The sequence below is a fragment of the Dromaius novaehollandiae genome, chromosome 4 (assembly GCF_036370855.1).
Source record: "Dromaius novaehollandiae isolate bDroNov1 chromosome 4, bDroNov1.hap1, whole genome shotgun sequence".
In the NCBI taxonomy this organism is placed as follows: Eukaryota; Metazoa; Chordata; class Aves; order Casuariiformes; family Dromaiidae; genus Dromaius; species Dromaius novaehollandiae.
In genome coordinates this window covers 71,642,849-71,664,545 of record NC_088101.1, presented here as the reverse complement: position 1 = coordinate 71,664,545, position 21,697 = coordinate 71,642,849, and the positions used below count along the sequence as shown (strand labels likewise).

Here is a 21,697-nt window from a genome sequence, read left to right as displayed (position 1 = left end):
ATTACAGCTATCTCAAAATTCCTATTCCAGCTACAGATAACAGCAAGTAATCCCATTAGATTACTTCTGTCACATTTCTCCAAGACTTGACCTGGAGGGTGGAAAATGACCAGTTTAGTTTAGAGAAGTCTCAAGTTTCACCAGAAATCTCATTACAGAATATAGATTTTCAAGCTTTTCCAATGACAGCACCACATCTCATCTCATATACTCATATAGTCAGTTCACAAGAGCTTGCTCTTTTTACCAGTCTTCCCCAATATTACACTTTCGGTACGTTCATTCTCTTTCTTTAGTACATTAATTCTTCTTAGGTAGGAAAGAGTGAAAGTTTTAAACACTGAAGATGTGGGCTGTTTCAACAGTCATAGCCTAAAGTTCACTTTAGAAATCATCCATCTTATTCTAAATTTCATCAAGAAAGGTACAGTTACAGATGAATGCAAATTAAATACCCACTTTCAGATTGCATGTTTCATCTGACCTACTCACACATTGTATGGATTCATTCCCTTTCATCACTCCACACACAGTTTCTTCTTTTCTGGTTCTTGAGAGGCCCAGGAAGTTAGTCGGTGGAGGTAAGGGAGGCAACTTGCTTTTAATTTGAAATACTGTCAGCTGACTAACTATTCTGTGTTATTAAATCACCAACAGAAAGGACTACAGAGAATGACTGAAACCCAAGAATTAAAGGCAGGGTCTGCAAACAGAAAATACAAATTAAGTATGACGTTGAAAGTTAAGCGCCATTTCTGCTTTTTTTTTTTTTTTTTTAATTAAATATTACTATGGAAGGGAAGGGGGAAAGAAGCTTGAGAAAAGAAACGGTAAATAGTGAAGTAGCACCTATATTACAATCTACCAAGCAGCCTGTATCATACAATAAAATTCTTGTAAGTTCCAAAACTACTTTGAAGAAATTACCATTTTATAAAAGGTACTAACTGCCTATACATACATTTAGTTATCTCACTGACATGGTTTTTAGACATAATTTGCAGCTTTAAAATCACTTTCACTTTAATTAAATGCTTCACCTTGATCTGCCTTCTCATCCACAGAATACTTAAAGACCTTCTGAAGCTCTTCAGCTTGATTCCACTTACTAAGACCTCTGAATTCTGCAGCTTCCTTCTGTGAGCAGTGCTGTGCAATTACTTTCTTCTTAATATCTTTCAGTTCTTCGTAAGTAAAGTATTCCATCAACATTGGCTGAAAAACCTGAAGCAACAGATTCCAATTATTTGAAACATAGTATGTCTAGTGCTGCCACAGATAATCGACACTGCTATCCAGAACTACTAAGACAGAACTGCCAAGACAGAAGTTTCCCATTTCAAATTCTCAAGGAGCAAAACACAACATACGTAAGTGAATATAAGGATAGGACTATGGAAGCTTTGCCTTCTACTCCACTTACCAATGGATCACTGCAGTCTCAGGCAAGCTGCTTCCCTAATTTCCCCAACAGAAAAAGGGAAGTGATTAAACTTGCTTAAATTAAATAACTTACTGAGATACTCACACAGAAGGCAAAAGAGCAAGGAATAAAAACATGAGGAAAGACTTCTCTCAGGCAGACTTAAGATTTACTCTCCTTCCAGAAGATGCTTCCCAGTTTTTGGATACCCATAAATCATCAGACTGGCAGTACTAGTCTTTATGTTCCAAATATAGGTCAGAGGCTGTTTGGGAGTGTCAGTTTGAGTCATGAAGCACTGGTTTATAGGACTTCTCTTTTTCCTTTAAGTTTTGGCAGGCCTTAGGCCAACTGCACTTTTGCTCATCTAAGACTACTGTTTTATATTTAACAGTAATAGAATGCACACTTTTAAATACCATTTACTCTAATTTTAAGGTATTTGGTAAGTTGTTCTTTTCTTCAGTTGTGCAGGTCTAACAGCGATAGCACAAATGTTCATAGTCAAAGTAAAATATTCCATCTGTATTACTTGTTCAGTGATACCTGCTGTAAGCAAATTGCAGGCCCAGTAGATGTATACTACAGATTTTTGAAAGGACCAGGATTTCCCCCTATACTTTCGATGTATTCACTTTTCTGGAACACATCACATTCCAGTCTGAGAACAGAACAATGACACAATAGTCTTAAATGCAAGTTGGCATAGTAATAAAAACAGAGAATCATGAAAATACTGTCTCTCTAAACCCTTTGTCTCTATTCAGTCATTCCAAGCCCCTCCCCCACCCCAAATTAGCATAATCTTTGAGGAAAATTTTTACTTACCTCCTCTTCCTCTTTCATATGAGGAAGGAAATCCCTGGTAAAGGCTTCCAACCTCTCCTTCAGCTGTTTCGCATAATTTAGCTGTTCATATTCATTCTGAGAAGAAAGCAAAGGTTTAGCTGTTAAATCCTGAGAATTCATTCAAGGGTCGACTTTCTCCGTAAGCCAGAGTTTCAAGTTAAAGCTCATTACATTTTCCCTATGAATACTGTATGTCCTGTAAAGCAGTTTACTGTATTTCACAGTAAGAATGTATTCACTTATAAAGTCTGTCCACCAGCTGACATTCTGTATTGACCTGCCACGACGGAGAGCAGAAAGTATTCTGTCTCTGCTGGATTCTAATGTTTTTTGTTATCAGATATGAATTAACTTGTCTAATCAAATTTTTACTTTGGTACAAAGACTGAAGCTTGCCAATCTACAGTCTCACCCAAAGTTCAAACTAGTCACACAGCATTTGCATGCTTTGCATAAGAATTCATATAAGATATACCTGTTGAACTTCATACTTTAACTGTATGCAATTCTAGTTTCATAATTAAAATTGCAATTTATAATTACACATTTTCTATAGGAATTTACTTTGAAATGGTCAGAATTTTGAAATAAAGATGCAACTGACTTTTCAATGTCAGATAACAAATAAGTCAGACCAAAATCACCTATCAGTATGTTAGCTTGCTCTTTGTTCTAGCACTAAGAAGTTGGTTCTGAAGTCTGTCCGGTAATTACAACATACAGAAGTTCCCGGTAGTTCTTACAGTAAATGTTGCAAGTTTACTTCTTTTCAAACTTCTACATCAAAAAACCCTGACAACTTGTTGTTCTGCTGAAAATGAAGAGTCACTGATGCCAAGTTAATGCCCTTAGCTCTCAAGACAAACATGCAGTAGCTCATTAGGTAAGTTACCAAAGAAGTACTGTCAGTATTTGTTTATTATACACAGTATCTATAGCGTGACTATGGATACACCACAGAAAAAATATCAGAAAGGAAACATGTTAAGAACCTTTAAGCTATACACTTTTGTGCAGAAGTTGTCAAGAAACCTAACCAAAATTAGGATTATTACCAAAAAAAAGCTTAATTTATCACTTTAAACTAACTACTTTCTGAAAAAAGTTACATTATTTATCTCTAATATTTCTCTAACTCCCTTTAGATGTTTTTTCCCTATGTAAAGTATAAATGTAAATGACAGAATTACACTGGCATCCCATTACAAAGGTTATAACATGAAACATACTACTAACTTCCTCTCTCCTGTTTTTCATTTTCTGATTTATTAACTGAAACAAGACAATAAATCTTAAGGAGTGATTTGCCTAGGGAAAAATATTATTTGCAGGTTTCCCAGTTCAAAAACTGCCTTAGTAAAATGTAATCAATCAACTGTATGTTAAACATTTTCATTACAGAAAACTGCGGATCAACTGCACTAGCAGTGTAATAAGAGATATCAAATTATTACTGGAGGCTACAGTTCCAAGAGTGAAGGGAGGGGGAGTTGGCTAACCCAGGGGAAAGACACAGCAAAATTCAAGTAGGATGCTACTGGAGAAGAATTCAACCTCAAGTTATGAAAAAAACGACTGAAGAAATAATATTTACAGGTACTTGAGGACTGGAACATTAGCAGCACTACTGAGCAACATATGACTGTAAGGAGCATATGAGTCGCAAACAGAAGAGCACAATGCACCTTTTTTAAGTCACATAATCATCTCCATTTGTGACAATTATATGACGCTATATGCCACAAAACAAAAATACTCAGGTCTTCCTAACAAATTAATAACAGCCAGAATCTCTATAGTCAGAAACTGTTTTCACCAACTAGCAGAACTGATTTCACATGTGAAACTTCCATGTTGCCTCCTCAAAATACCTTCACTCAAGTGCTGATGGACTTCTCTACTTCACAAGATATACTTCTGAAAAAAACTTCCACTACAAGTTTAGTAACTGCAATGAATGGCAAAAGATTTTGTATTTGAAACTAGAAATTTTCACTATCATATCAAGAAATCACAAATATTTTACTTCTTTGTCTTCCATAATTAACTTGTGGGGAATATTAAGAAAGGTGAGGCAAACTAATATGCAATATGTAATCACAGCATGTTTTCCTTAGGCCACGCAAGTCTTTCTTGTAGTCTACTTCTGGTACCTTACCTTTACATTCTTTAACCCTTTCTCAAAGAGGCTAAGCATCTCTGAGAGTTTGTTGTCCGAGTGCACATTGTACACTGTCCGGCTACGCTGCTGAAGTAAACCAATGATACATTCATTTTCAATCTGTTCATGCATTTTAAATTCCTTGAATGTGGCATACAGAGATTGCAGAAGAGCCCGAAAATCATTGTTGTTGGAGAAGTTGGTCTTGGAAAGCTAGAAGAAAGAAAAGCTCATAAAAATCAACAGTTAAAGTCATCTCAAAGTCAAGTCAGATCCTCAGAACAAGTATTAGCTCCTATTATTCATAACATTATATAAAGCTGAAAAACTTCAGCTTCACACAAAAGACTTTTGTTTTTTTTGTTTTAGCCAGAGTTCTCAATTCAAGCAACTCACTTCAAAGGCTTCAAAATTCGGGTAACGAATGCCTTTGAAACAACCAGTCACCAAGCCCAATAGATAACAAGCATGGATTCAAGTATATACATAGCAGTACATTTTTTTTTTGAGCCAGTTTTCTATTTTAATAAAAATTTTCCCATAATTTACTTAATTGCTGTATTAAAATATAAGACAATTTCTTCCAGAAGTGGGCATAACTAACATTGGTACTTACATAATCTAGATTAACAAATGTTTATAAAACTTCCCAATTAATACGACTTTTGAAATTATTAGCAGAATTCATAAAACTTTAGCCTTCATGAGTCACTTGCCATTTGTTTTATTTGCTAATGGGAACTGACACTGATGACAGTTTTATACAGAACCTTCAAACTTTCCTCAAAACTTCCAAAAAATCATCATGCATAACTGTTTCATGTTTCTGGTTACAGCTCATTAAAACAGCAGAGCATCCCCATTCAATTCTCTTAATTCCCAAAAATAAGTTACCCAAACATTTCTACTTCAATGTTGTGCTTTGGGAATGAGGTTTCAGTCAACTAAGGGATTTAACTGCGCCTATTTCCAATGGCAACTACATAGCCCTTTTTGCTCCCAAATGGCTGCACATGGTTCCCATTGCAGGCTCCAAAAAAATGAGGCCATGAATTTTAGAAACATTACAAGGTGCTAGTGACAAGATAACTACTGAAGTTTAACATAGCATAACATATACAAGTGATGCACATTTTTGGAAAAGCTCTTCGTTTCACAAAAGCACATTACATTTATCAGACAAATTCTGAACGCAACTGCTTCATTCTACTTGAGTAAACAAAGCTTAAGGAAATAGTTGTGTGTGATAACTTCAAGGAAAATTAGCCTTTAGAGAACACTGCAATTTCAGCATTAGTTTTAGGAAGTCAATAAAATCAGAGCTGTATTTAAGGAACATAAACAAAACTTGTGAAACCTTGAAATAAACTTATGCAGAAAGAAAGATTTCCTGGTAGAAATCAATGCAATCTCCCCAGCCCAGTAAGTGAAAGACTTAGCCACTCTCCCAGCAAGTGAAAGACAGCCACTTTCCCAGCTCTACATTTTGGTCCTTACTGATAACCCATTATCATTGCTCCTTGAGTTGACCTTCAGGAATGTACCATCCACAAGGATTGCTGAATTTTCCTGAGTGAACACACTATATTAAGCTGTCAGAGAAGGTGTCTGATGGTCTGAAGACCAACAAATCAAGAGTGCAAACAGTTCTAGATGACACAGCAGTACCACCTTCTACACAGGTACAGGCATAGTCGCTATTAGCAACAATCTTTTCGAAAACTGCATTCAGTAAAAGCAAAAAAAAAAAAAAAGAAAAAAAGAAAAAAAAGACTTTTTTAATTCTAATGTTTCGTTCTATTTATAGCTTCAAGAATGATTGCCCACAGCAGTATACAACAGCAAGCATTCTAAAAGTGAAAATATTTTAATTTCATTCAGAAAACAAGCTACTGTAGTATTCACAAATGTTCTTGCTTACAAAAATTCTGGAAACTAAGGACCTAATTATTAGACAGGGCAATCTGAGACATATATTCATATGTAATATTTTTTAATTTATGGCTTTTTTGATGTATATGAAGTTGCCTATCATTTCATACCAAAAAAAGTATTCATTCTAGCATTGCGTTATCACTTCCTGGAGGCAACCACTAGCGATGCAAATGAAACACGCTGGATATCTGCCAAGTACTTATGCAACTCCAAGTCAGCTGCACCCACAATATGCTACATGGTGTACGTGCATACGAGCAAAATGATTGCCATTTATTATGGGGGGGGACATTTATTAAGCCTCAGTTCAGACAGATAATAGGGCAAAGTTAAGGACTTTTTTTCCAGTACATTTAGACAAACTGGTGACAGGCCAGAATAAATTCAGATTTGTTTGCGATACGCTGTGTTTGGATTTGAGGCATGCACTGTTACACACATATCACAAACAGAAAAAGATCTTGGCACCTATTCTATACTAGTTCAGAGAACGTAATATACGGATGAAACTAAAGGGTAGGTTTTTCCACACTGGAAAACAGAAGATATCCAGCTCAGAACGCAAGCGCAGGAAACAGTTGCAAATATTTCTCCAGAATACCCTCTTTGCCATTAGGCTTCAGTGATGGTGAAGTTTGTATTCTAATGTAGCATTTCTCTTGACCAAGGACTGCCTCAAAATTGTTCACTCTACCCATAGGGCAGATGCACAATACCTGAAGTAAGTCCCAAATACCCTTTTTACTGCCAAATGGCTGATCACATTCTGGTTGACATAAAAACTGAAACAAAGTTGTCGATGTGTGTAACAGGAAGATGATATCATAATTTATTGTTGAGCAAAGTCACAGACAAACTTGGTTCTGAAGCAAAACAGTATCTTCTCCCGACTCAAAATCTTTTCAGGATTCAAAACCTTCTGTTGTATCTCCTTACTATCATCAGCAAATCTGCAATAAGCAAAGAGTCCATTTGTGTCTTCAACTTAAGAATTTCTGTTATAAAGATATTATAGAAGACATTATTACATGAAATGCTTGTATATCCACCCCTTATTGAGGCTTCCACCAGACATCCAAGACATTAGGAACTATGGAAAGGATACTGAAGTTTAATGACTGTACTTGAATCAGCAACTTGTATATTAAAAAGGTCAGCTGAAGCTGAGGAAAACTGGCTTATCGGAGGACAGGTAGCTTAGCAACACAGTCAATCGGTCAGATCTGTAATTTCATTACTGGGACTGATGAAGTCTTATAACGGAGAACAAGGGCTATTAACAGGCAGCAGCTGCTCTACCCTTAAGCTCCATTTTTCACCAGCTCTACACGAGGAGATTGAGTACAGAAGTTTGGTAGTGCAAAAAGGGAAACCGCCTCACTGAAGGGACACGCAGAATCCTAAGGGAATGGTGAGCTTGGAGGAAGTAGATCGTATTAAAGATATTTGACAAACAGTTAAAAATACAAAGCACAGTACAAGAGTGTGACTCCTGAGTAGACTTACAACATGCAGCACTGTAAACTGATTATCACACCTATAGGTATTAGAGATGCCCGTGAGCTTTCTGGCCTTCTGGAGATGCACATTTTATAGGCCTTACGCAGAGCCAGTAGCACAACCACTTGTGCTTGGCATATAAACTAACTGAGGAGAGGCACCACAGATTCCAAGAGAAACAGTCCTGATGCCTCTTGAAACCTCATGAAATTTAAGAATATATAATCCTAGTGGCTAGAGGAAAAACACCAAACAGCCCGAGCAGCAGTCCAAACACCAGAAGGTCAATCACATTGCAAGTTCTGTCTGATACCCTGCAGAAACCTTTGTCAGATACAAACACACCCTAGAAGTAGCCAACAGCTATTAAACTCAGTATTAACTTTATTTTTTAAACACTTAAAAAAAATCTAGCAAGTTAACTTCGTTTCATGTAATTTGGAGGGAAGGGGGATTCGCTAATTCAAGGGCAACTGTGGTGTCAGTAGTGATGTAAAGTACCAGGTCACAACATTTACCAAATCTATTCCAAATAACAAAATGACAGAAAATAGAGAACAGCAGGATTACAACAGCGCTATTAAAACTCTAAATATCAAACTGGTCATGTTTGGAGGTTTACAGTACATAACGCTTAAAAGCAAGGCTGAAATAAAAAACAGAAATACTATTTTTCAGCAATGCTAAATGAAATCTGTAGGCTAGCATTAAGAAGTAGGTCTTAAAAGTTCTCTATCATGGATTCAAGATCACGTAATTTCCTCCTTCCTTTGCAGGGAAGAACGGTAACTCCGAATTAAGAAATCACTTGACAGGTATCACTTTTTAAACCTCAAGTTATTTAATTAAAGAAAACTATACTTAAAAATCATAAAAATCTTTGTACCTCAGGCAATCATATACCTGTTTTGGATAAAATGGCTTAACTCCACTGGACTACAAGTCATTAACGTGGGCAAGACAAAGGTATACCTCCAGACATAGCACACAGTCTTCCTTACTGTAACCTATTATTTCATCTTTTGCTTCAAGAATAAAAGTCACATACAATACTGGGAAGATTAACAATTTGTTTTTAAATAGTGCTTCACATTCGTGACACGCAACTGAAGGTAATTCTATCTCCATCTCCTACATCTCCTCTGTGGTTTTAGGCCTTGCTTTCACTAAAAACATTTCTGTAAGACGAGGGTATTTCTAGCTACAATAGATGGACATCATGAATAAGTAAGTAAGCTTGAGAGTGCTCCCATTCCATGGTAATTGAGTCACTGAATACAAAACAGTATCGAGTTTGTTTTGAAAACGTCTGACTTGTTTCAAAAGGGGAAAACATGCCTTCCTATAAGAAATACTTAACATTTCCATGAGATGAATTTACAGCAAGTAAATTCAAACAGTTATTTACTAATATCTGTTCCAAGAATATGTTCAGTGAGTGGAGAGGGTTTGATTCTTCCTTAAAAATATCCAAGCAAACTATTAACTGGCAGGGGTGAAAGAAGCACACAGGAAGAAATGAAAACACGGAAAAGCAAGCCCTTCTTATCAGATTAGCACCACAGTAAGCAAAGTCTGCATTGCATGCTAACTTCCCCAGTTACAAGCATCTCTCTCTGGTCCCAACTACAAACTGGGAAAAATACACAAAAATATCAAGAAAGAGAGACGGAAAGGACAAGCTGCTTTTCCACTCTGCCCAAATATTTTATAAATTCAAAATTAAGTTTTAAGAAGTGAAAAGTGAATAAAAATTTCATGAAATACTTTATTTCACATGAAGGGTCTCCCACCAGCACCCATAACTTCTAAACACCCATTACCATGAAAATTCAGTCTGGAATCTAAAAATAATAATAAAAGTAGGGCTTGCAGGGTTTTCTTCTCCCCACCCCCTTCACATATCACCACAAGTAACATTTTTAACAGGCCATTCGAATATATTCGCGTTTCCATGTACAACCACTGTGCTTGTTAAGAACTATATGGGCAGCTGATTGCCACCAGAGATGAAATATAGTAAATTGTATTCCTGATGACCACTGCAGACTAGAGTTCTACCACCTGTTAACTCAGCAGATTTAAAACTCATTAAAAAGAAAAAACTACTTATAAAATCTTGTCATTGTTCAGCTGGCAAACCATTCTGGTTTTAAAAAAATGTAAATTTTTTAAAACAGAAAATCACTAGAAAAAGAAAAGCGGCATTGGCATTACTGGTGAACCACAACTTTTCACTCTCTTATATTTTAGAAGTTATCACTTCCCACATGCAATAGCACTAAAACTCAAACAACAGGAATCTAGACTCTGTGGAGACATTAAGGACCATTATCGCAATTTTACGAGCAAGAAAATGGAGGGACAAAGACCATAATGAGGTGTTTCAATGTCAATACCAAGAGGGTGAGGTTTCACGAGGTTTCACGTTGTACTTAATCCACTGTGCACTGGCAGGCGGGTGGAGGGAAGAAAACCCAGAAGCAACAGGACTGCTGAGCCCTGCCCCTGCTCCCAGCTCTGCTGTCCTGCCACTTCCCTTCATTATGTTCTAGCAATTATGCAGATGCAAGATGAACCCATTCAGTTTACTGATCCATTAATAAACTATGCCTTTTGGGGCATTCATTTTTCATCTGGCCAGGGAGGCAAGCTCAGTAGTCTCCCTTTGGTGACCACCCAGAGTTACATTCAGTTACATGCAATGTTTTGTTCAGGAATCCACAGAGACACATTCAGTTTGCACAGTCCCCAAGAAAAAACTACAGTATGGAGATAGCCTAGCAAAAAGAATTACTGTCCTCCCAATGTCACCCCCCCCCCGACTTATTTTTTATATAGAGGTATATGAGGTCAGAAGTCAGAGAATTAGCTGAACCACTTCATGCTCCAGATGTTTGGACATATGAAGCCATTAAATATGAGAAGTAATACAGGTTCTCCACACTGGTGCTTTTCTTGGCTGTGGGTTAACCCAGAATAATAGTAATTCGTGTAAAAGGCAAGACATGATTTAGCCCAGCCCATGGCAGAACTCTTAAGAAAATTCAAAACTTTCAAATGCCTCAATCTGTCTTGTTCCCTACGTACTCTTTTCCTCTACTTAATCTTGTCAGCTGTTTTGCATGTTAAATAAGATCTTGGAATAACTTTTGAGGGGGAAAAAAAAAAACCAAAACACTGTAACAGCACAAATATTATGGCAGACAGAGTTATTTTGTTTTTCAAGGAGCACAACCAATAGGGCAAGTAAAGTCTTGCACTCTATTTTTTGAAAGGCTGAGGTCAAACTGATAAATGCCAAGCACAAGAGCACAGTGGAGATGTGAAGCAAACTGCTAAAAATGAAAATACTGCAGCTTGTTTCCATCTCGCTCGTACTACATAAATAAAACAATTTCTTCTAGCGAATACCAGTAGATCAGTCTCTGAAAAATCTTGCATAATTCAAACAAAAGGCCTAAGTAACAGACCTGCGGACTATCTGCACAGGAATTTTCAATGATGTAATTGCTAGGAGTGTCAGATCTGCTCAGGCATTCTAGAAAAACACAGAGCTCAGGAAGCATCAGTGAAAATGGCTAAGTCTCTTCCACCACGTAATTTCCACAAGTAGAACGCTACCAGGGAAGAACAGACCCATGTGGTCTTCGGGTCTGCACAGATGAAATATTTACATAAATAAATAAATAAATAAATCTAGTAAAGATAAGAAATACAAAGTTCTCAAATGAAAGCATGATGAACACTTGCAATGATGCTGGGTTTTGGTACCTGAGTAATAGCATTTCTCACAGGAAAGAAAGCGTATTAAATGACTATCTTATAGTTAAGTTCTAACTAAAATAACAGCCTTCTATCCTTACATTAAGATTAATCTGAAGTCTCAAGAATGAAACAAAAGCAGCTCGGAGGCTTCTCTTCACGCTACCGCTGCAGTAACACAGCACAGACATTGCAAAAATGCCTTTGCCTCTCTACACCATTCTGACAGCGATCTCCTATCACAATCAGAAGTGGACACCGGGAAAATCCACGCTTGCTTAATCCATTTTGAGCAATATTAACTGCAAAAATAAATGAAAAGCAAGAAGTTTCTCAAAAATTACAGCCTAAGCTCCATTTAGTCAGTTACTTCAGAGATTATAAAGCATATTCTAGGATAATTGCATAATACCTGTATAAACACTGATACACATTATTTACAGTCTAGTTTTTTAGAAAGCATTGGCTTCTATTATTTTTGCACTGCAGAACAGAAAAGAGTAGAAAAATGGCTGTTGCTTGAAGCAGAGAAGGGCAAAGGTGTTCATTGGGTTATTACTGCTCTCCAGAGCAAGCGGAAAGAGAGGACAAAAACATCAGAGCTACATGCTGAGCATGAACAAAAAAGCTTTTTTTTCTTTTTAATTGTAAAAAAAGAACCAGAGGGCATAATTTGGTGCTGAGCAATTACCCCAAAAAAAGTATGCTACTGTGTGGCACAAGGAAAACCTGAAGGTATTTTCTTATAAAGGTAAACAATAGAGAGAAAAATGGAGAAGCATCTAATAGGAAAAAATAAGTTTTTTTGCTAGACAAATAACAGAAAGGGAAAGCTTGAGGTGGCAAAAGCAACTAGGAGTGTCCTGAAAACGGAGTAAAACTGTTACGCAGGTCTGTGAAGAGCCTCACTTAAACTCCAAACATTTCATCACTATTGTCCCTTATTTCAGACCTCCTTTGTCACTTGGCTTTAGATATAGATATTTAAAGCAAATGAATGCATTAAGTATACTGTCACTTTCAGATTCATCTTCAAAATATTCTTCCGCAAGAAAAATGAGATCAAAGCTGTTATTTCCCAGTAGGCATGGTAAAAAGTTACTGAACTATCCAGCATTTAGAAGTTAAGATGAAAGAGGACTGGTAGAGTCTCTAATGAAATAGTCAGAGGCACAGACAGCAAATGGATTCACCTGCCTCTGGATGCTAACACGGATAGTGACTGGAATGGTGAATTATGAGGAGGCTTAATTTTCTTCCATCTAGAAGACCGGAAGAAAGCCAAGGCACTTGATAGCGTAGCTCTTCGTTTGCAGACTTATTAACACTGAACATCCTAGGTAGCCTTTTTCTCATTCTAAACATAGGTAAGTGTGAAAGCACAAAAAAAAAAAAAAAAAAGGTAGTCATAATGTGGTCATCTAATTCCCTGAACAAGGGTTTCCAGTAGCATTTCGGCTTCCTTCAGGAACATTTTTACATTCCTAAAACAGCTAATCTGTGATACCCTTACTGTAAGAATATCACAAATTTAACATATAAAAACAATTCATTCTCTTCAGCACACCCCGAAGTTTGCAAGGTAGAGAAATGACTGAAACACAATAAAAGGCTACAGAAATGGATAGAAGGGTGAAGGAGAAATATGTGCTACTAAGCAGCTATTATTAAGGAATGAAGAGAAGAACTTTTTTAGCTGTATGGAAGTTTTAAAAAGAACCTTCAAAAATAAACAAGACAGCATGGCTAAGGGAAGTAAAACAGAACAGCATTTAGACTTCAAACGAGAAGGATTCAAGGTCAGTCACAATTAACAGAGGACATAAAAAAACAGCAAGAAAAGTCCATAAATAGTTAGGTAAGAGAAAAAAAAGTGTCACTAACTCCACTATTTAACAGGAGAGACAGAAAGATGACAACAGCAAAACTAAATGTCTTACTTGCTTTAGAGCTCATAAGAAAGGTAATTAGAACAAAATATTTATGGCAATTAGTTTTTAACATGGAATCAGAATTACAGACTAGAATCGAAAAATACTAGTTAAATATTTATACAAGTTCAATGTATTCAAGTCAGCAGCACATGATGAAATTGATTCGAATTTCCTGAAAGAACTAGCCAGAGTAATTACTGCACCATTAGAAATAAGTGCTGAGACCTTTTGGAGAAAGGCAAGATCCCAGAAGACTGAAGTCAGGCAAATACAAGGAAGACCTTCGATGCTTTCAATCAAACACCTAAGAATGAGATTCCACAGTAAAGATGAGCTATTAAAACTGCTGTTTAGTACTGAAATCATTAGTCCTGTTCCCTCCTCCCACACCCTCACCCTGGTTCTGGAGCTTGTTTGACCTCTCAGTGAGCCAGTTTTACTGAATTTTCTTTTGCTTCAGTGAACAAGATGAACTCGCCTGCTCATCAAGGGGCCAGACAAGCACAGACAGTTTCATCAACAATTAACCCTTCCAGAAGCAGCTAGCAGTTAGATTCAGTCATAGTATGAAGTCTCACATTAACTTGTTCTCATGTCCTTCTGTCTCGCAAAGTTATCAATCAACTACTGAGATAGCACTACAGCATTTAGAGTATGGTTATTTTTCCTATTCCTTTCCTCACAACAGTCCAGACTGGCCAGGTAATTTATCATTTTCTACTCAGGAAGGCCTGAAGGTAATCTTTCAATTAGAAAACATGCTCTTCGGCTGCAATAACTCCACAAGATGGTAAGAAATCACAGGACATTTGAAATCACACACAGCAATACCAGAAGCAGCTCAAAACTGGCTAAGGCTCAGACAAAGTTGTAATCAAGGTGTGTACCTAGACCAGAGTCTGCCATTGGAGTAGCCCTGATCTTGAAGCTAATGAAGAAACAAATCAGCCAGCATGGATTTGTTCAGAAAAAAGAATCTGACTTCCTCTTCATAAGATAACCAAACTACTTAAGAGGAAGAAGATGCATGTTACACATCTTGATTTCTGTAAGGTTTTAAATAATGCTTTGCTTTACGTTCTTTCAACAAGCTAATACAGTCTACAAGAAATCATACAATAGCTCAAGCATTTGCAAACAGTGTTCTCAAACAGTAGCTATGTTTCCAACCAAATCAAACCAGGATTTTTAATAGATGATTGTTGGGAACCTGTCCTGCTTCAGGACAGATGTGATACTTTCAGCCATCATTTGAAAAGAGGGATAGTTGGTAATGTCACTTGTGAATGACAATCTCAAACGTACCAACAACAGAAGTGCTCTCTACTGAACACTGACATGTGGATTTTGGACAAGTGCAGAGTACTACATTAGGACAGAAGAAGTCAAATGCACAAATATGAAAGGAAGATTTTGAGCACTGCCAAAAACAGCACACAGATAGGCATGGGGTTACAGCGAAGCATAAAATGAATATGGTGCTGTTAAAAATAAAATAAATAAATAAGATAAAGACTGCAGAATAACAAATCCAAAACGCATCAGCTCTACTCAACATCAACAGCGTCAAGTTTTGCACAACAGATTTCAAGAAAATCTAGACAAAATTAGGCTGAGGCTTCACAGCAGCTTAAGCCAACCTAGTTGCTGGGCTGTCACAGTCCCACCCTCTGGCTCCCATTGGCTTCAGCACTCATCTGACCAGTGCTTGCTGGCAACACTAAATAAGCAGAAGAACTACCCCCACTTCCAAAAAAAAAAAAAAAAAATCTCTGCCAATTAGAGCCTTTGTGAGTCACTTAACCTGCTATGGGAGCAAGAAAGAGCCTACGATCACAACAGCAGCAGTTAAATGGCTCAAACTGTCACAAAACTGCAGTTTAGGAGTCTGACAAAAGCAACAAGAACACGGAGAGGTACAGAAAGCAGGACCCATGTGGTAAAGTTAAAAGAATCAGTCTGCTCAGTCCAGAAAACAGATGACTAAGATGGAGGACACAGCCACAACTTGCAAACACGCACAAGACTTTTCTGAAAACAAACAACGATTCACTAGAGATAGGAAAACGGAATCAGCTCTATTTGGAGAAAAGATGATGTCAGACATTAGGAAAAAAAAATTTTTAACTACAAAGACTGTCTGATCTAGCACTCCACCACCTAGAGGGGTACATCCTCAGAGAATTAAGAACCTACTTATCATCAGACTAGGCAATAGATAGATAACTTTGTGAGGTTTCTTACAAAATTAAACTTTAGTTATTGTTATTATGCAAGTCCAAGGCACTGTGTACAAAGCACCAAAAAATGCCATTCGAGTACACAAAAAAAAGTATGGTAAGATCTTTGATAGCAACAGTTTAAAAGTGCAGCAACTTTCTTGATGTAGTCAAACATCTTAAACTTCTGATTTACTCTTCTGTCTCATAATAAGTCTTGGAAGAACAATATAAACTCTCTCTCTCAGTCCTAAAGCATCACTGAAGTACCTGCACGTTTTACTCATCCATAACCTTATAGTCAATTCCCTGAAAAGCACAGACACACCAGTTTCACCCCCACTAAGAACTGGTGGAATTTAGTAAGACCAGGCACTAACAGATAGCAGCTATATTACAACATATAGGGAACATGAGGAACAGCAGGTACCATGTAGTTAAAATGAAAGACTCCTCAAGGATTCACTAAATTTATAAAGAGCATAGCTTCACAGATCGTAATTGCCATGTAAGCAGAAATACAGTCTTAGCTAACTACAGCATCTTAATCACAAAAGCTGGAGAGCTCAGATAATTTTTTCCAATACAAAGCTATCATGATTCAAATACAAAGGTCATGGGCCAGGCACAAACTCCAAACTCTGAAGCAGGGCTAAAGGATGTATGATTAAGTATCATAAATCCTCTCTACTTACATAAATAAAACCCCAAGCATTCATTCATGGTTACGCTTGTTTAAAAGAAAAAGTTAAACTCTTGTATAACATTTCAAAAAACAAGAGAGTATGCTCATAGCAGATTGGATAGTTTTAATCAAATTTTCTAAGTTTGGTGAAAACTTTGTGGGAGGTTCAGTAAGAGTGACAGAAATGCATCTCAAGCACAAAAAAACCAAGAGCAGTAGCAAATAAGTAGAAGATCTGGAGGTTCACACAAAACTTGTTCAACTACTGTCAACAGTATGTTAGCACTATTGCTAGGGGGAAAAAAAGAAAAAAGTCACAGCCTTTTCCAGGTGTTTGCTCCCCTTTCTGTAATATCTTCTCTCGTAAAGATATCAAAAATTTTCATGCAGCTACACCTTAAAAAGTAACTTGACTGCAAACACACTTGCAAAAGAGTCACAGTGAAGTCACTGAAGTCAGCTAGAGCTTGTCAGACACTGCTAAATGGTAACAGCGTCACCTTTTCCTTCCCCTCATTTTCTCTGCCCAATTCAAGCAGGCTCACAAAAATGGGGCTGGGGGGCACCAGGCACTGGGGAACAGGAGAAGTGGGGACTCCCCGACCCTGTTGGCAGCAGTAAGCTGCTATGCTGTCTCTCATGTAACTCACGCTCTTTGAGGCGCTTGTTAAAACTACTCTGGTTCCCCAGCTGCCGTTAGTGCCCACAGGCGGGAGGCACTACTTCTTTCAGTTTGAGTGCTGGCTTTATTTCCCCGAAACTCTTCTGCTCTGCCTGCAGGCACTGCAGTGGAGTTTGCCTTTCAGGTGACACATCGGTCCGGATTACTAACTGCCCTGATGCAAGAATGTAAGTTATTTTTGACAAAGCACAACATTATTTAAAAAATAAAATAATTTTAAAAAACTTTCTCAGCGTACCCTTCGGGTAGTCACCAATTAAACACCGGACTTTAAAACGCAAACAAACGCTGCCCCTTGCAGATCCTCAGCGAGCACACTGCGCGCCGCCGGTGTCTGGCGGTGCTGCCCGGCACCGGTCAATTTATAGAAAAAAACGAAAAAACAACCAAACAGGGGCTTGCTTACTCCCGCCCCCCACCTGCGCCCCGGCCCCCCGCCCGCCGGGGCTGGGGCTCCCCCGCAGGGCCCCGCTCTGCCCGGCGGGGGCAGCGCCCGCGGCCCCACCTCCAGGAAGAGGCACTGGGGCGGGCGCCGGCCCCGCTCCCAGCCCGGCGGGGAAGCAGCGGGGCCGGCGCGGGCCTGGGGGGGCGGAGGCTGCCCCGTGGGCAAGGCCACAGACCCCGCCGGGGCCGCCACGCACCCCGGGCGGGCGCCGGGCAGCCCCAGCGAGGAAGGCGCGGCGGGCGCGGATAGGGCGCGGAAGGCGGCTGCGGCGGCCCGGGCGCCCCGCGGCAGCGGCGGGAGCCGCGGCCGCGCTGACAGCTGCGCACTCGCTCAATCCCCCCTCGCGCCTCGGGCGGGGCGGCGCGGGGCGGCGGCGGCGCGGCCCACTACCTTGTCGCAGTAGAGCCCCACGAGCTGCTTCATCCGCCAGTGCGGCGCCGAGAAGACGTCCACCTCCTCGGGGAAGGGAGCCATGTTCTCCCCATAGAGCCTCGCCGCGGCCGGCAGTGGCGGCGCCAACGGCGGCGGCAACATCCGCGCTGCGCATGCGCGGCACGGCGCGCATGGCGCCCCGCCAGCCCGGGCGCCACGTGACCGGGGCCGCCCCGCGAGCACCTCCCGGCGTCCCGCCGCGCGCATGCGCGCTGCGCCAGGCCAGCCCGCGGCGGCCTCCAAGGCCGCCGTGGGGGCGGAGGGGCCGCGGCGCCGTGTGAGCGCTGGCCAGCCTTCGCCGCCGGCCCGCCGCCGCGCCCAGCTCCTGCCCGCCGAGCGTGGGCGGCGGGAGGCCGGATCCCAGGCCCCCGGGCAGGCGGGAGCGAGGGAGCGTGTCGGGGCGGCCCCCGGCGGCTGCAGGCCGAGGGGCCCGGGCCCGTCCCCTGGCCTGGCGGGAGGCAGCCGCGCTCCGCTGCAGGGGCTGCGAGGCGGCCGCTGCGTGCGGCGAGCGGTGCCGGGGCCCAGCCTCGCCAAGCCCTGTGCGGTGCGAGCGGCGAGCCCCGGAGCGGCTCCCCGGCCGGGGTGGGGGGCCGGCTGCCACCCACGGCATGGCCGGTGTCCCGCGGTGCCAGCCAAGCGCTTCCTGTTTCACGTCCAAGACAGAGGGAGCAGGAATGCTGCCCTTTGGTGCTCATCCACTGCCAGAACGTTTCCACAGACGTAGGAGTCTGTAGCAGCACTGAGATTACACATTAGCTTAACAAAATGGAGCAGTAACTCTGTCAACCAATATGTCGACATGTAGTAAATTGTCTCCTCCCCTAAAGTGGTCAGAGATAAAATAAATGCAGCAGAAGTTTCTGACTGAAAACTGTCACTGTACAAAAGTCAAGCTATATAAAATAGATTAAAAGCTGGTGAGTTTACAGATGTAAAAAAATTAATTATAGGCAGATGGAAATACTTTGAGCAAAGGCCCACAGTGCTTATTTTTAGTACAGTGCTCCTCAACATGGTAACGCTTTGGAATAAAATATGAAGTTATTCCTAGTATTGCTAGTGGATAATGAATTGAGAGGAATGCACCATATGATCAAAGTTATCTAGATTATACAGTACACAGCAATCTTTTTATCCCTTTATCTAAGGAAAGGAGGCTTGAGCAATTGCAGTGTTGGGTGTTTCCTTTTCCATCCACCCTTTCTTCCTTCCGGAAACTTTTCAACCTGTTGGCCTATTTAATCATATTTGACAAAGGTTTACAAATCTTAAAGATGATTACATTCGTGCAACTCTTGGGAAAATTAGCGGCTATATATGAGAGGGAAAAGAAGGCAAAACACAGGTATGATACCGCTGGCCAGCCAGCATGTGGTTGCATTTACTGCTTGACCAATACAGACAGTTCTGGCTCTGTAGTAGCCCCAGTAACCACCATTTCTTGCACAGTGAGTACATCACAGCAGACAAGTGGGAGAGATTGAGTTATTGCTGTAGGTAGGACTTACGGACCAGAGATGCAAACCCCCAAGAAACAATGTTTGGTTAAGCCTCTTGCTTACTGAAGAGCTTGTTAATACAGGCAAATTTAAGTCATGTTTCTCAGCATAAAGCATGAAGTCATACAGAACTGGGGTTATTCTGCCAGCAGTCCATGCCTGAGTAATATAGGAGATTAATTCTGTCACCTGTTACTCCCTTTTTCTGCTGGAAGTTACCACTCCCATCTTGTAGAAATAACAAGAGAAAGCATGTCTGTTCCTCATCCACCGAGGCTTCAGAATATAAACATGCTGAATTTGATGGTAGTTCGAGTTAATATGCAGTTTGTGAACTGAAGTATCCCCAGAGCAGATACACTACTGGCTTTGTTGACTCTGCTTCATGGGCAGTAACCTCTTGTAGGAGAGACAGACAGACAGCTAGGGACAGTGATCTACGTCCAGCATGAACTGCCAAAGCTTGGGAGGTGAGATGGACAGCCAGTCATGGCACTGAAGTACAGTACTACAAGAGTAAGTGCCTAATAATGCAATTAAAAAATTGAATCTTTCATAGACAAGTTTTAGAGGAGACTTGGTCATGTTCTACAAGAAATTACATGGAGAAACTATTTCTGAGAGTAGATTGTTAATTAACATAGCAGAAAAAGGCATCATGAGATCTAATGACTAGAAGCTGAAGGTAGACAAGTTCAGACCAGAGCTAAGGTATGATGTTTAAACCATAAGGCTATCCAACTGTTGGAACAATTTCCCTGAGGATGTGGTAGATTAGCCATCACACAAAATATTTAAATCAAAATTGAGTAAGAACATATATTAAAAATGGCTGTACTGAGTCAGATCAGAGACCCATCTAGCCCAATGCTGTGTTTCTAAAAGTGGCCACTGAGGAAAGGAAGCTCGATAGGGCTTGAGATGGGGATCCCAGCAGCTGTTGGATACATTTCCATTCCCTCTGGAATGATGTGACACATCATGTCTTCTTGCAGAACACCACTGAGCAGCATCCACATCTTTCCAGAGCTGGTGAGTCCAAATCTGGTGTGTCCTTGTAGAAAAGCCATTCCAAAACTCTTCTTTTTCTTTATGTTGTCCTAACGTATACTGTATATTTTAGGCAGGCATTTTTGTCTTGATGCCAAAATCAGTGAAAATTTCTGTCCCGTTCTATATGGAACATCACATCAGTGATGCGTGTAGTTTCTCTTAGTCCTGAAGTTACTGGGCAAAACTTGACTGCAGTGAAGTTGATAACAAAAAACATTCACTGAGTTCCGTGGATGCTTGTAGGTCTCTAAGCCCGAACCTGAAGCAGTAAACTTGAAACCATTTGGCTAACGTGCTGGTCCCCTATCAGCATGGCCATGTTTCAGAGATGTCACAAAAGAAATATGGAGAAAAAGCATCACAAAAGTAACCAAAATGAAGTACAGCATTTGATGTGTCTCGAGTATATCAAACACAACATTGCACATCTATTTCAGGTTAACTCTGGCTCTCCTAAAATATGCTGCAGATAACAAATCAATTTGTTATCCTTATATCACATTTCTAGAAGAAATCCATCATCAGCAATTTACTCAACAATTAGCAAGATTCTGCCTACAGCAAAATCAGCTGAGTACTAGTGCATCCATATCAGCATAACACTATATAAATAAAGACATAGTTGATAAAGATGTATGTATTCACTGCAGCATGGGGACTATCTAATACAAGAAAAAGAACCAGCACATTTCTTAGAAATGTGAGTCCATAGACAAATTATGTTCAGGCTGAAAAGAGAAGTTTAGAAAAGGAGAAAAAAAGTAGTTTAGCTGTATTTCCAGCGGTGTATACAACAGAAAATTTACAATGAAGACTGGATTAATTTATCCCATTTGATGATGTAAAAAAGTACTTAGTGAGGAGAAGTTGAAGAGAGAATAAATGTAAGTGGAAGTTGAAGAGATTTCTTCAATACACAGGAAGTATATCTTAATCCTTTTGGTTCTCATTATGATTTATTCCTGTTTGCAAGACAGTTTTGTTCACTAAGAAGAGTTTAAAACATGTATCATTACACCAAAATTTTGCTGTCAGTATCCAGGGGAAAAAATAGAAGGGTTGACTAATATTACCCATATCTGTGATACAAGATAACTTGAAAATCTGGCTTTTTA

General features: G+C 40.0%; 1 protein-coding gene across 1 annotated transcript in view; it reads right to left on the bottom strand.

Annotated features, from left to right (window-relative positions):
* The window catches only part of FBXL5 (F-box and leucine rich repeat protein 5), a 36,271-nt gene extending 18,100 nt beyond the window's left edge, over positions 1 to 18,171 (bottom strand). The window contains exons 1-4 of the mRNA XM_064511416.1: positions 17,989 to 18,171; positions 4,431 to 4,646; positions 2,252 to 2,347; positions 1,041 to 1,224 (exon numbers count right to left, since the gene is read on the bottom strand). Of these exons, the coding sequence (XP_064367486.1) occupies positions 1,041 to 1,224; positions 2,252 to 2,347; positions 4,431 to 4,646; positions 17,989 to 18,132 (640 nt within the window). The 5' untranslated portion in view covers positions 18,133 to 18,171. The remainder of the gene's footprint in view (positions 1 to 1,040; positions 1,225 to 2,251; positions 2,348 to 4,430; positions 4,647 to 17,988) is intronic.
* Between the last annotated feature and the right edge of the window lie 3,526 nt (positions 18,172 to 21,697).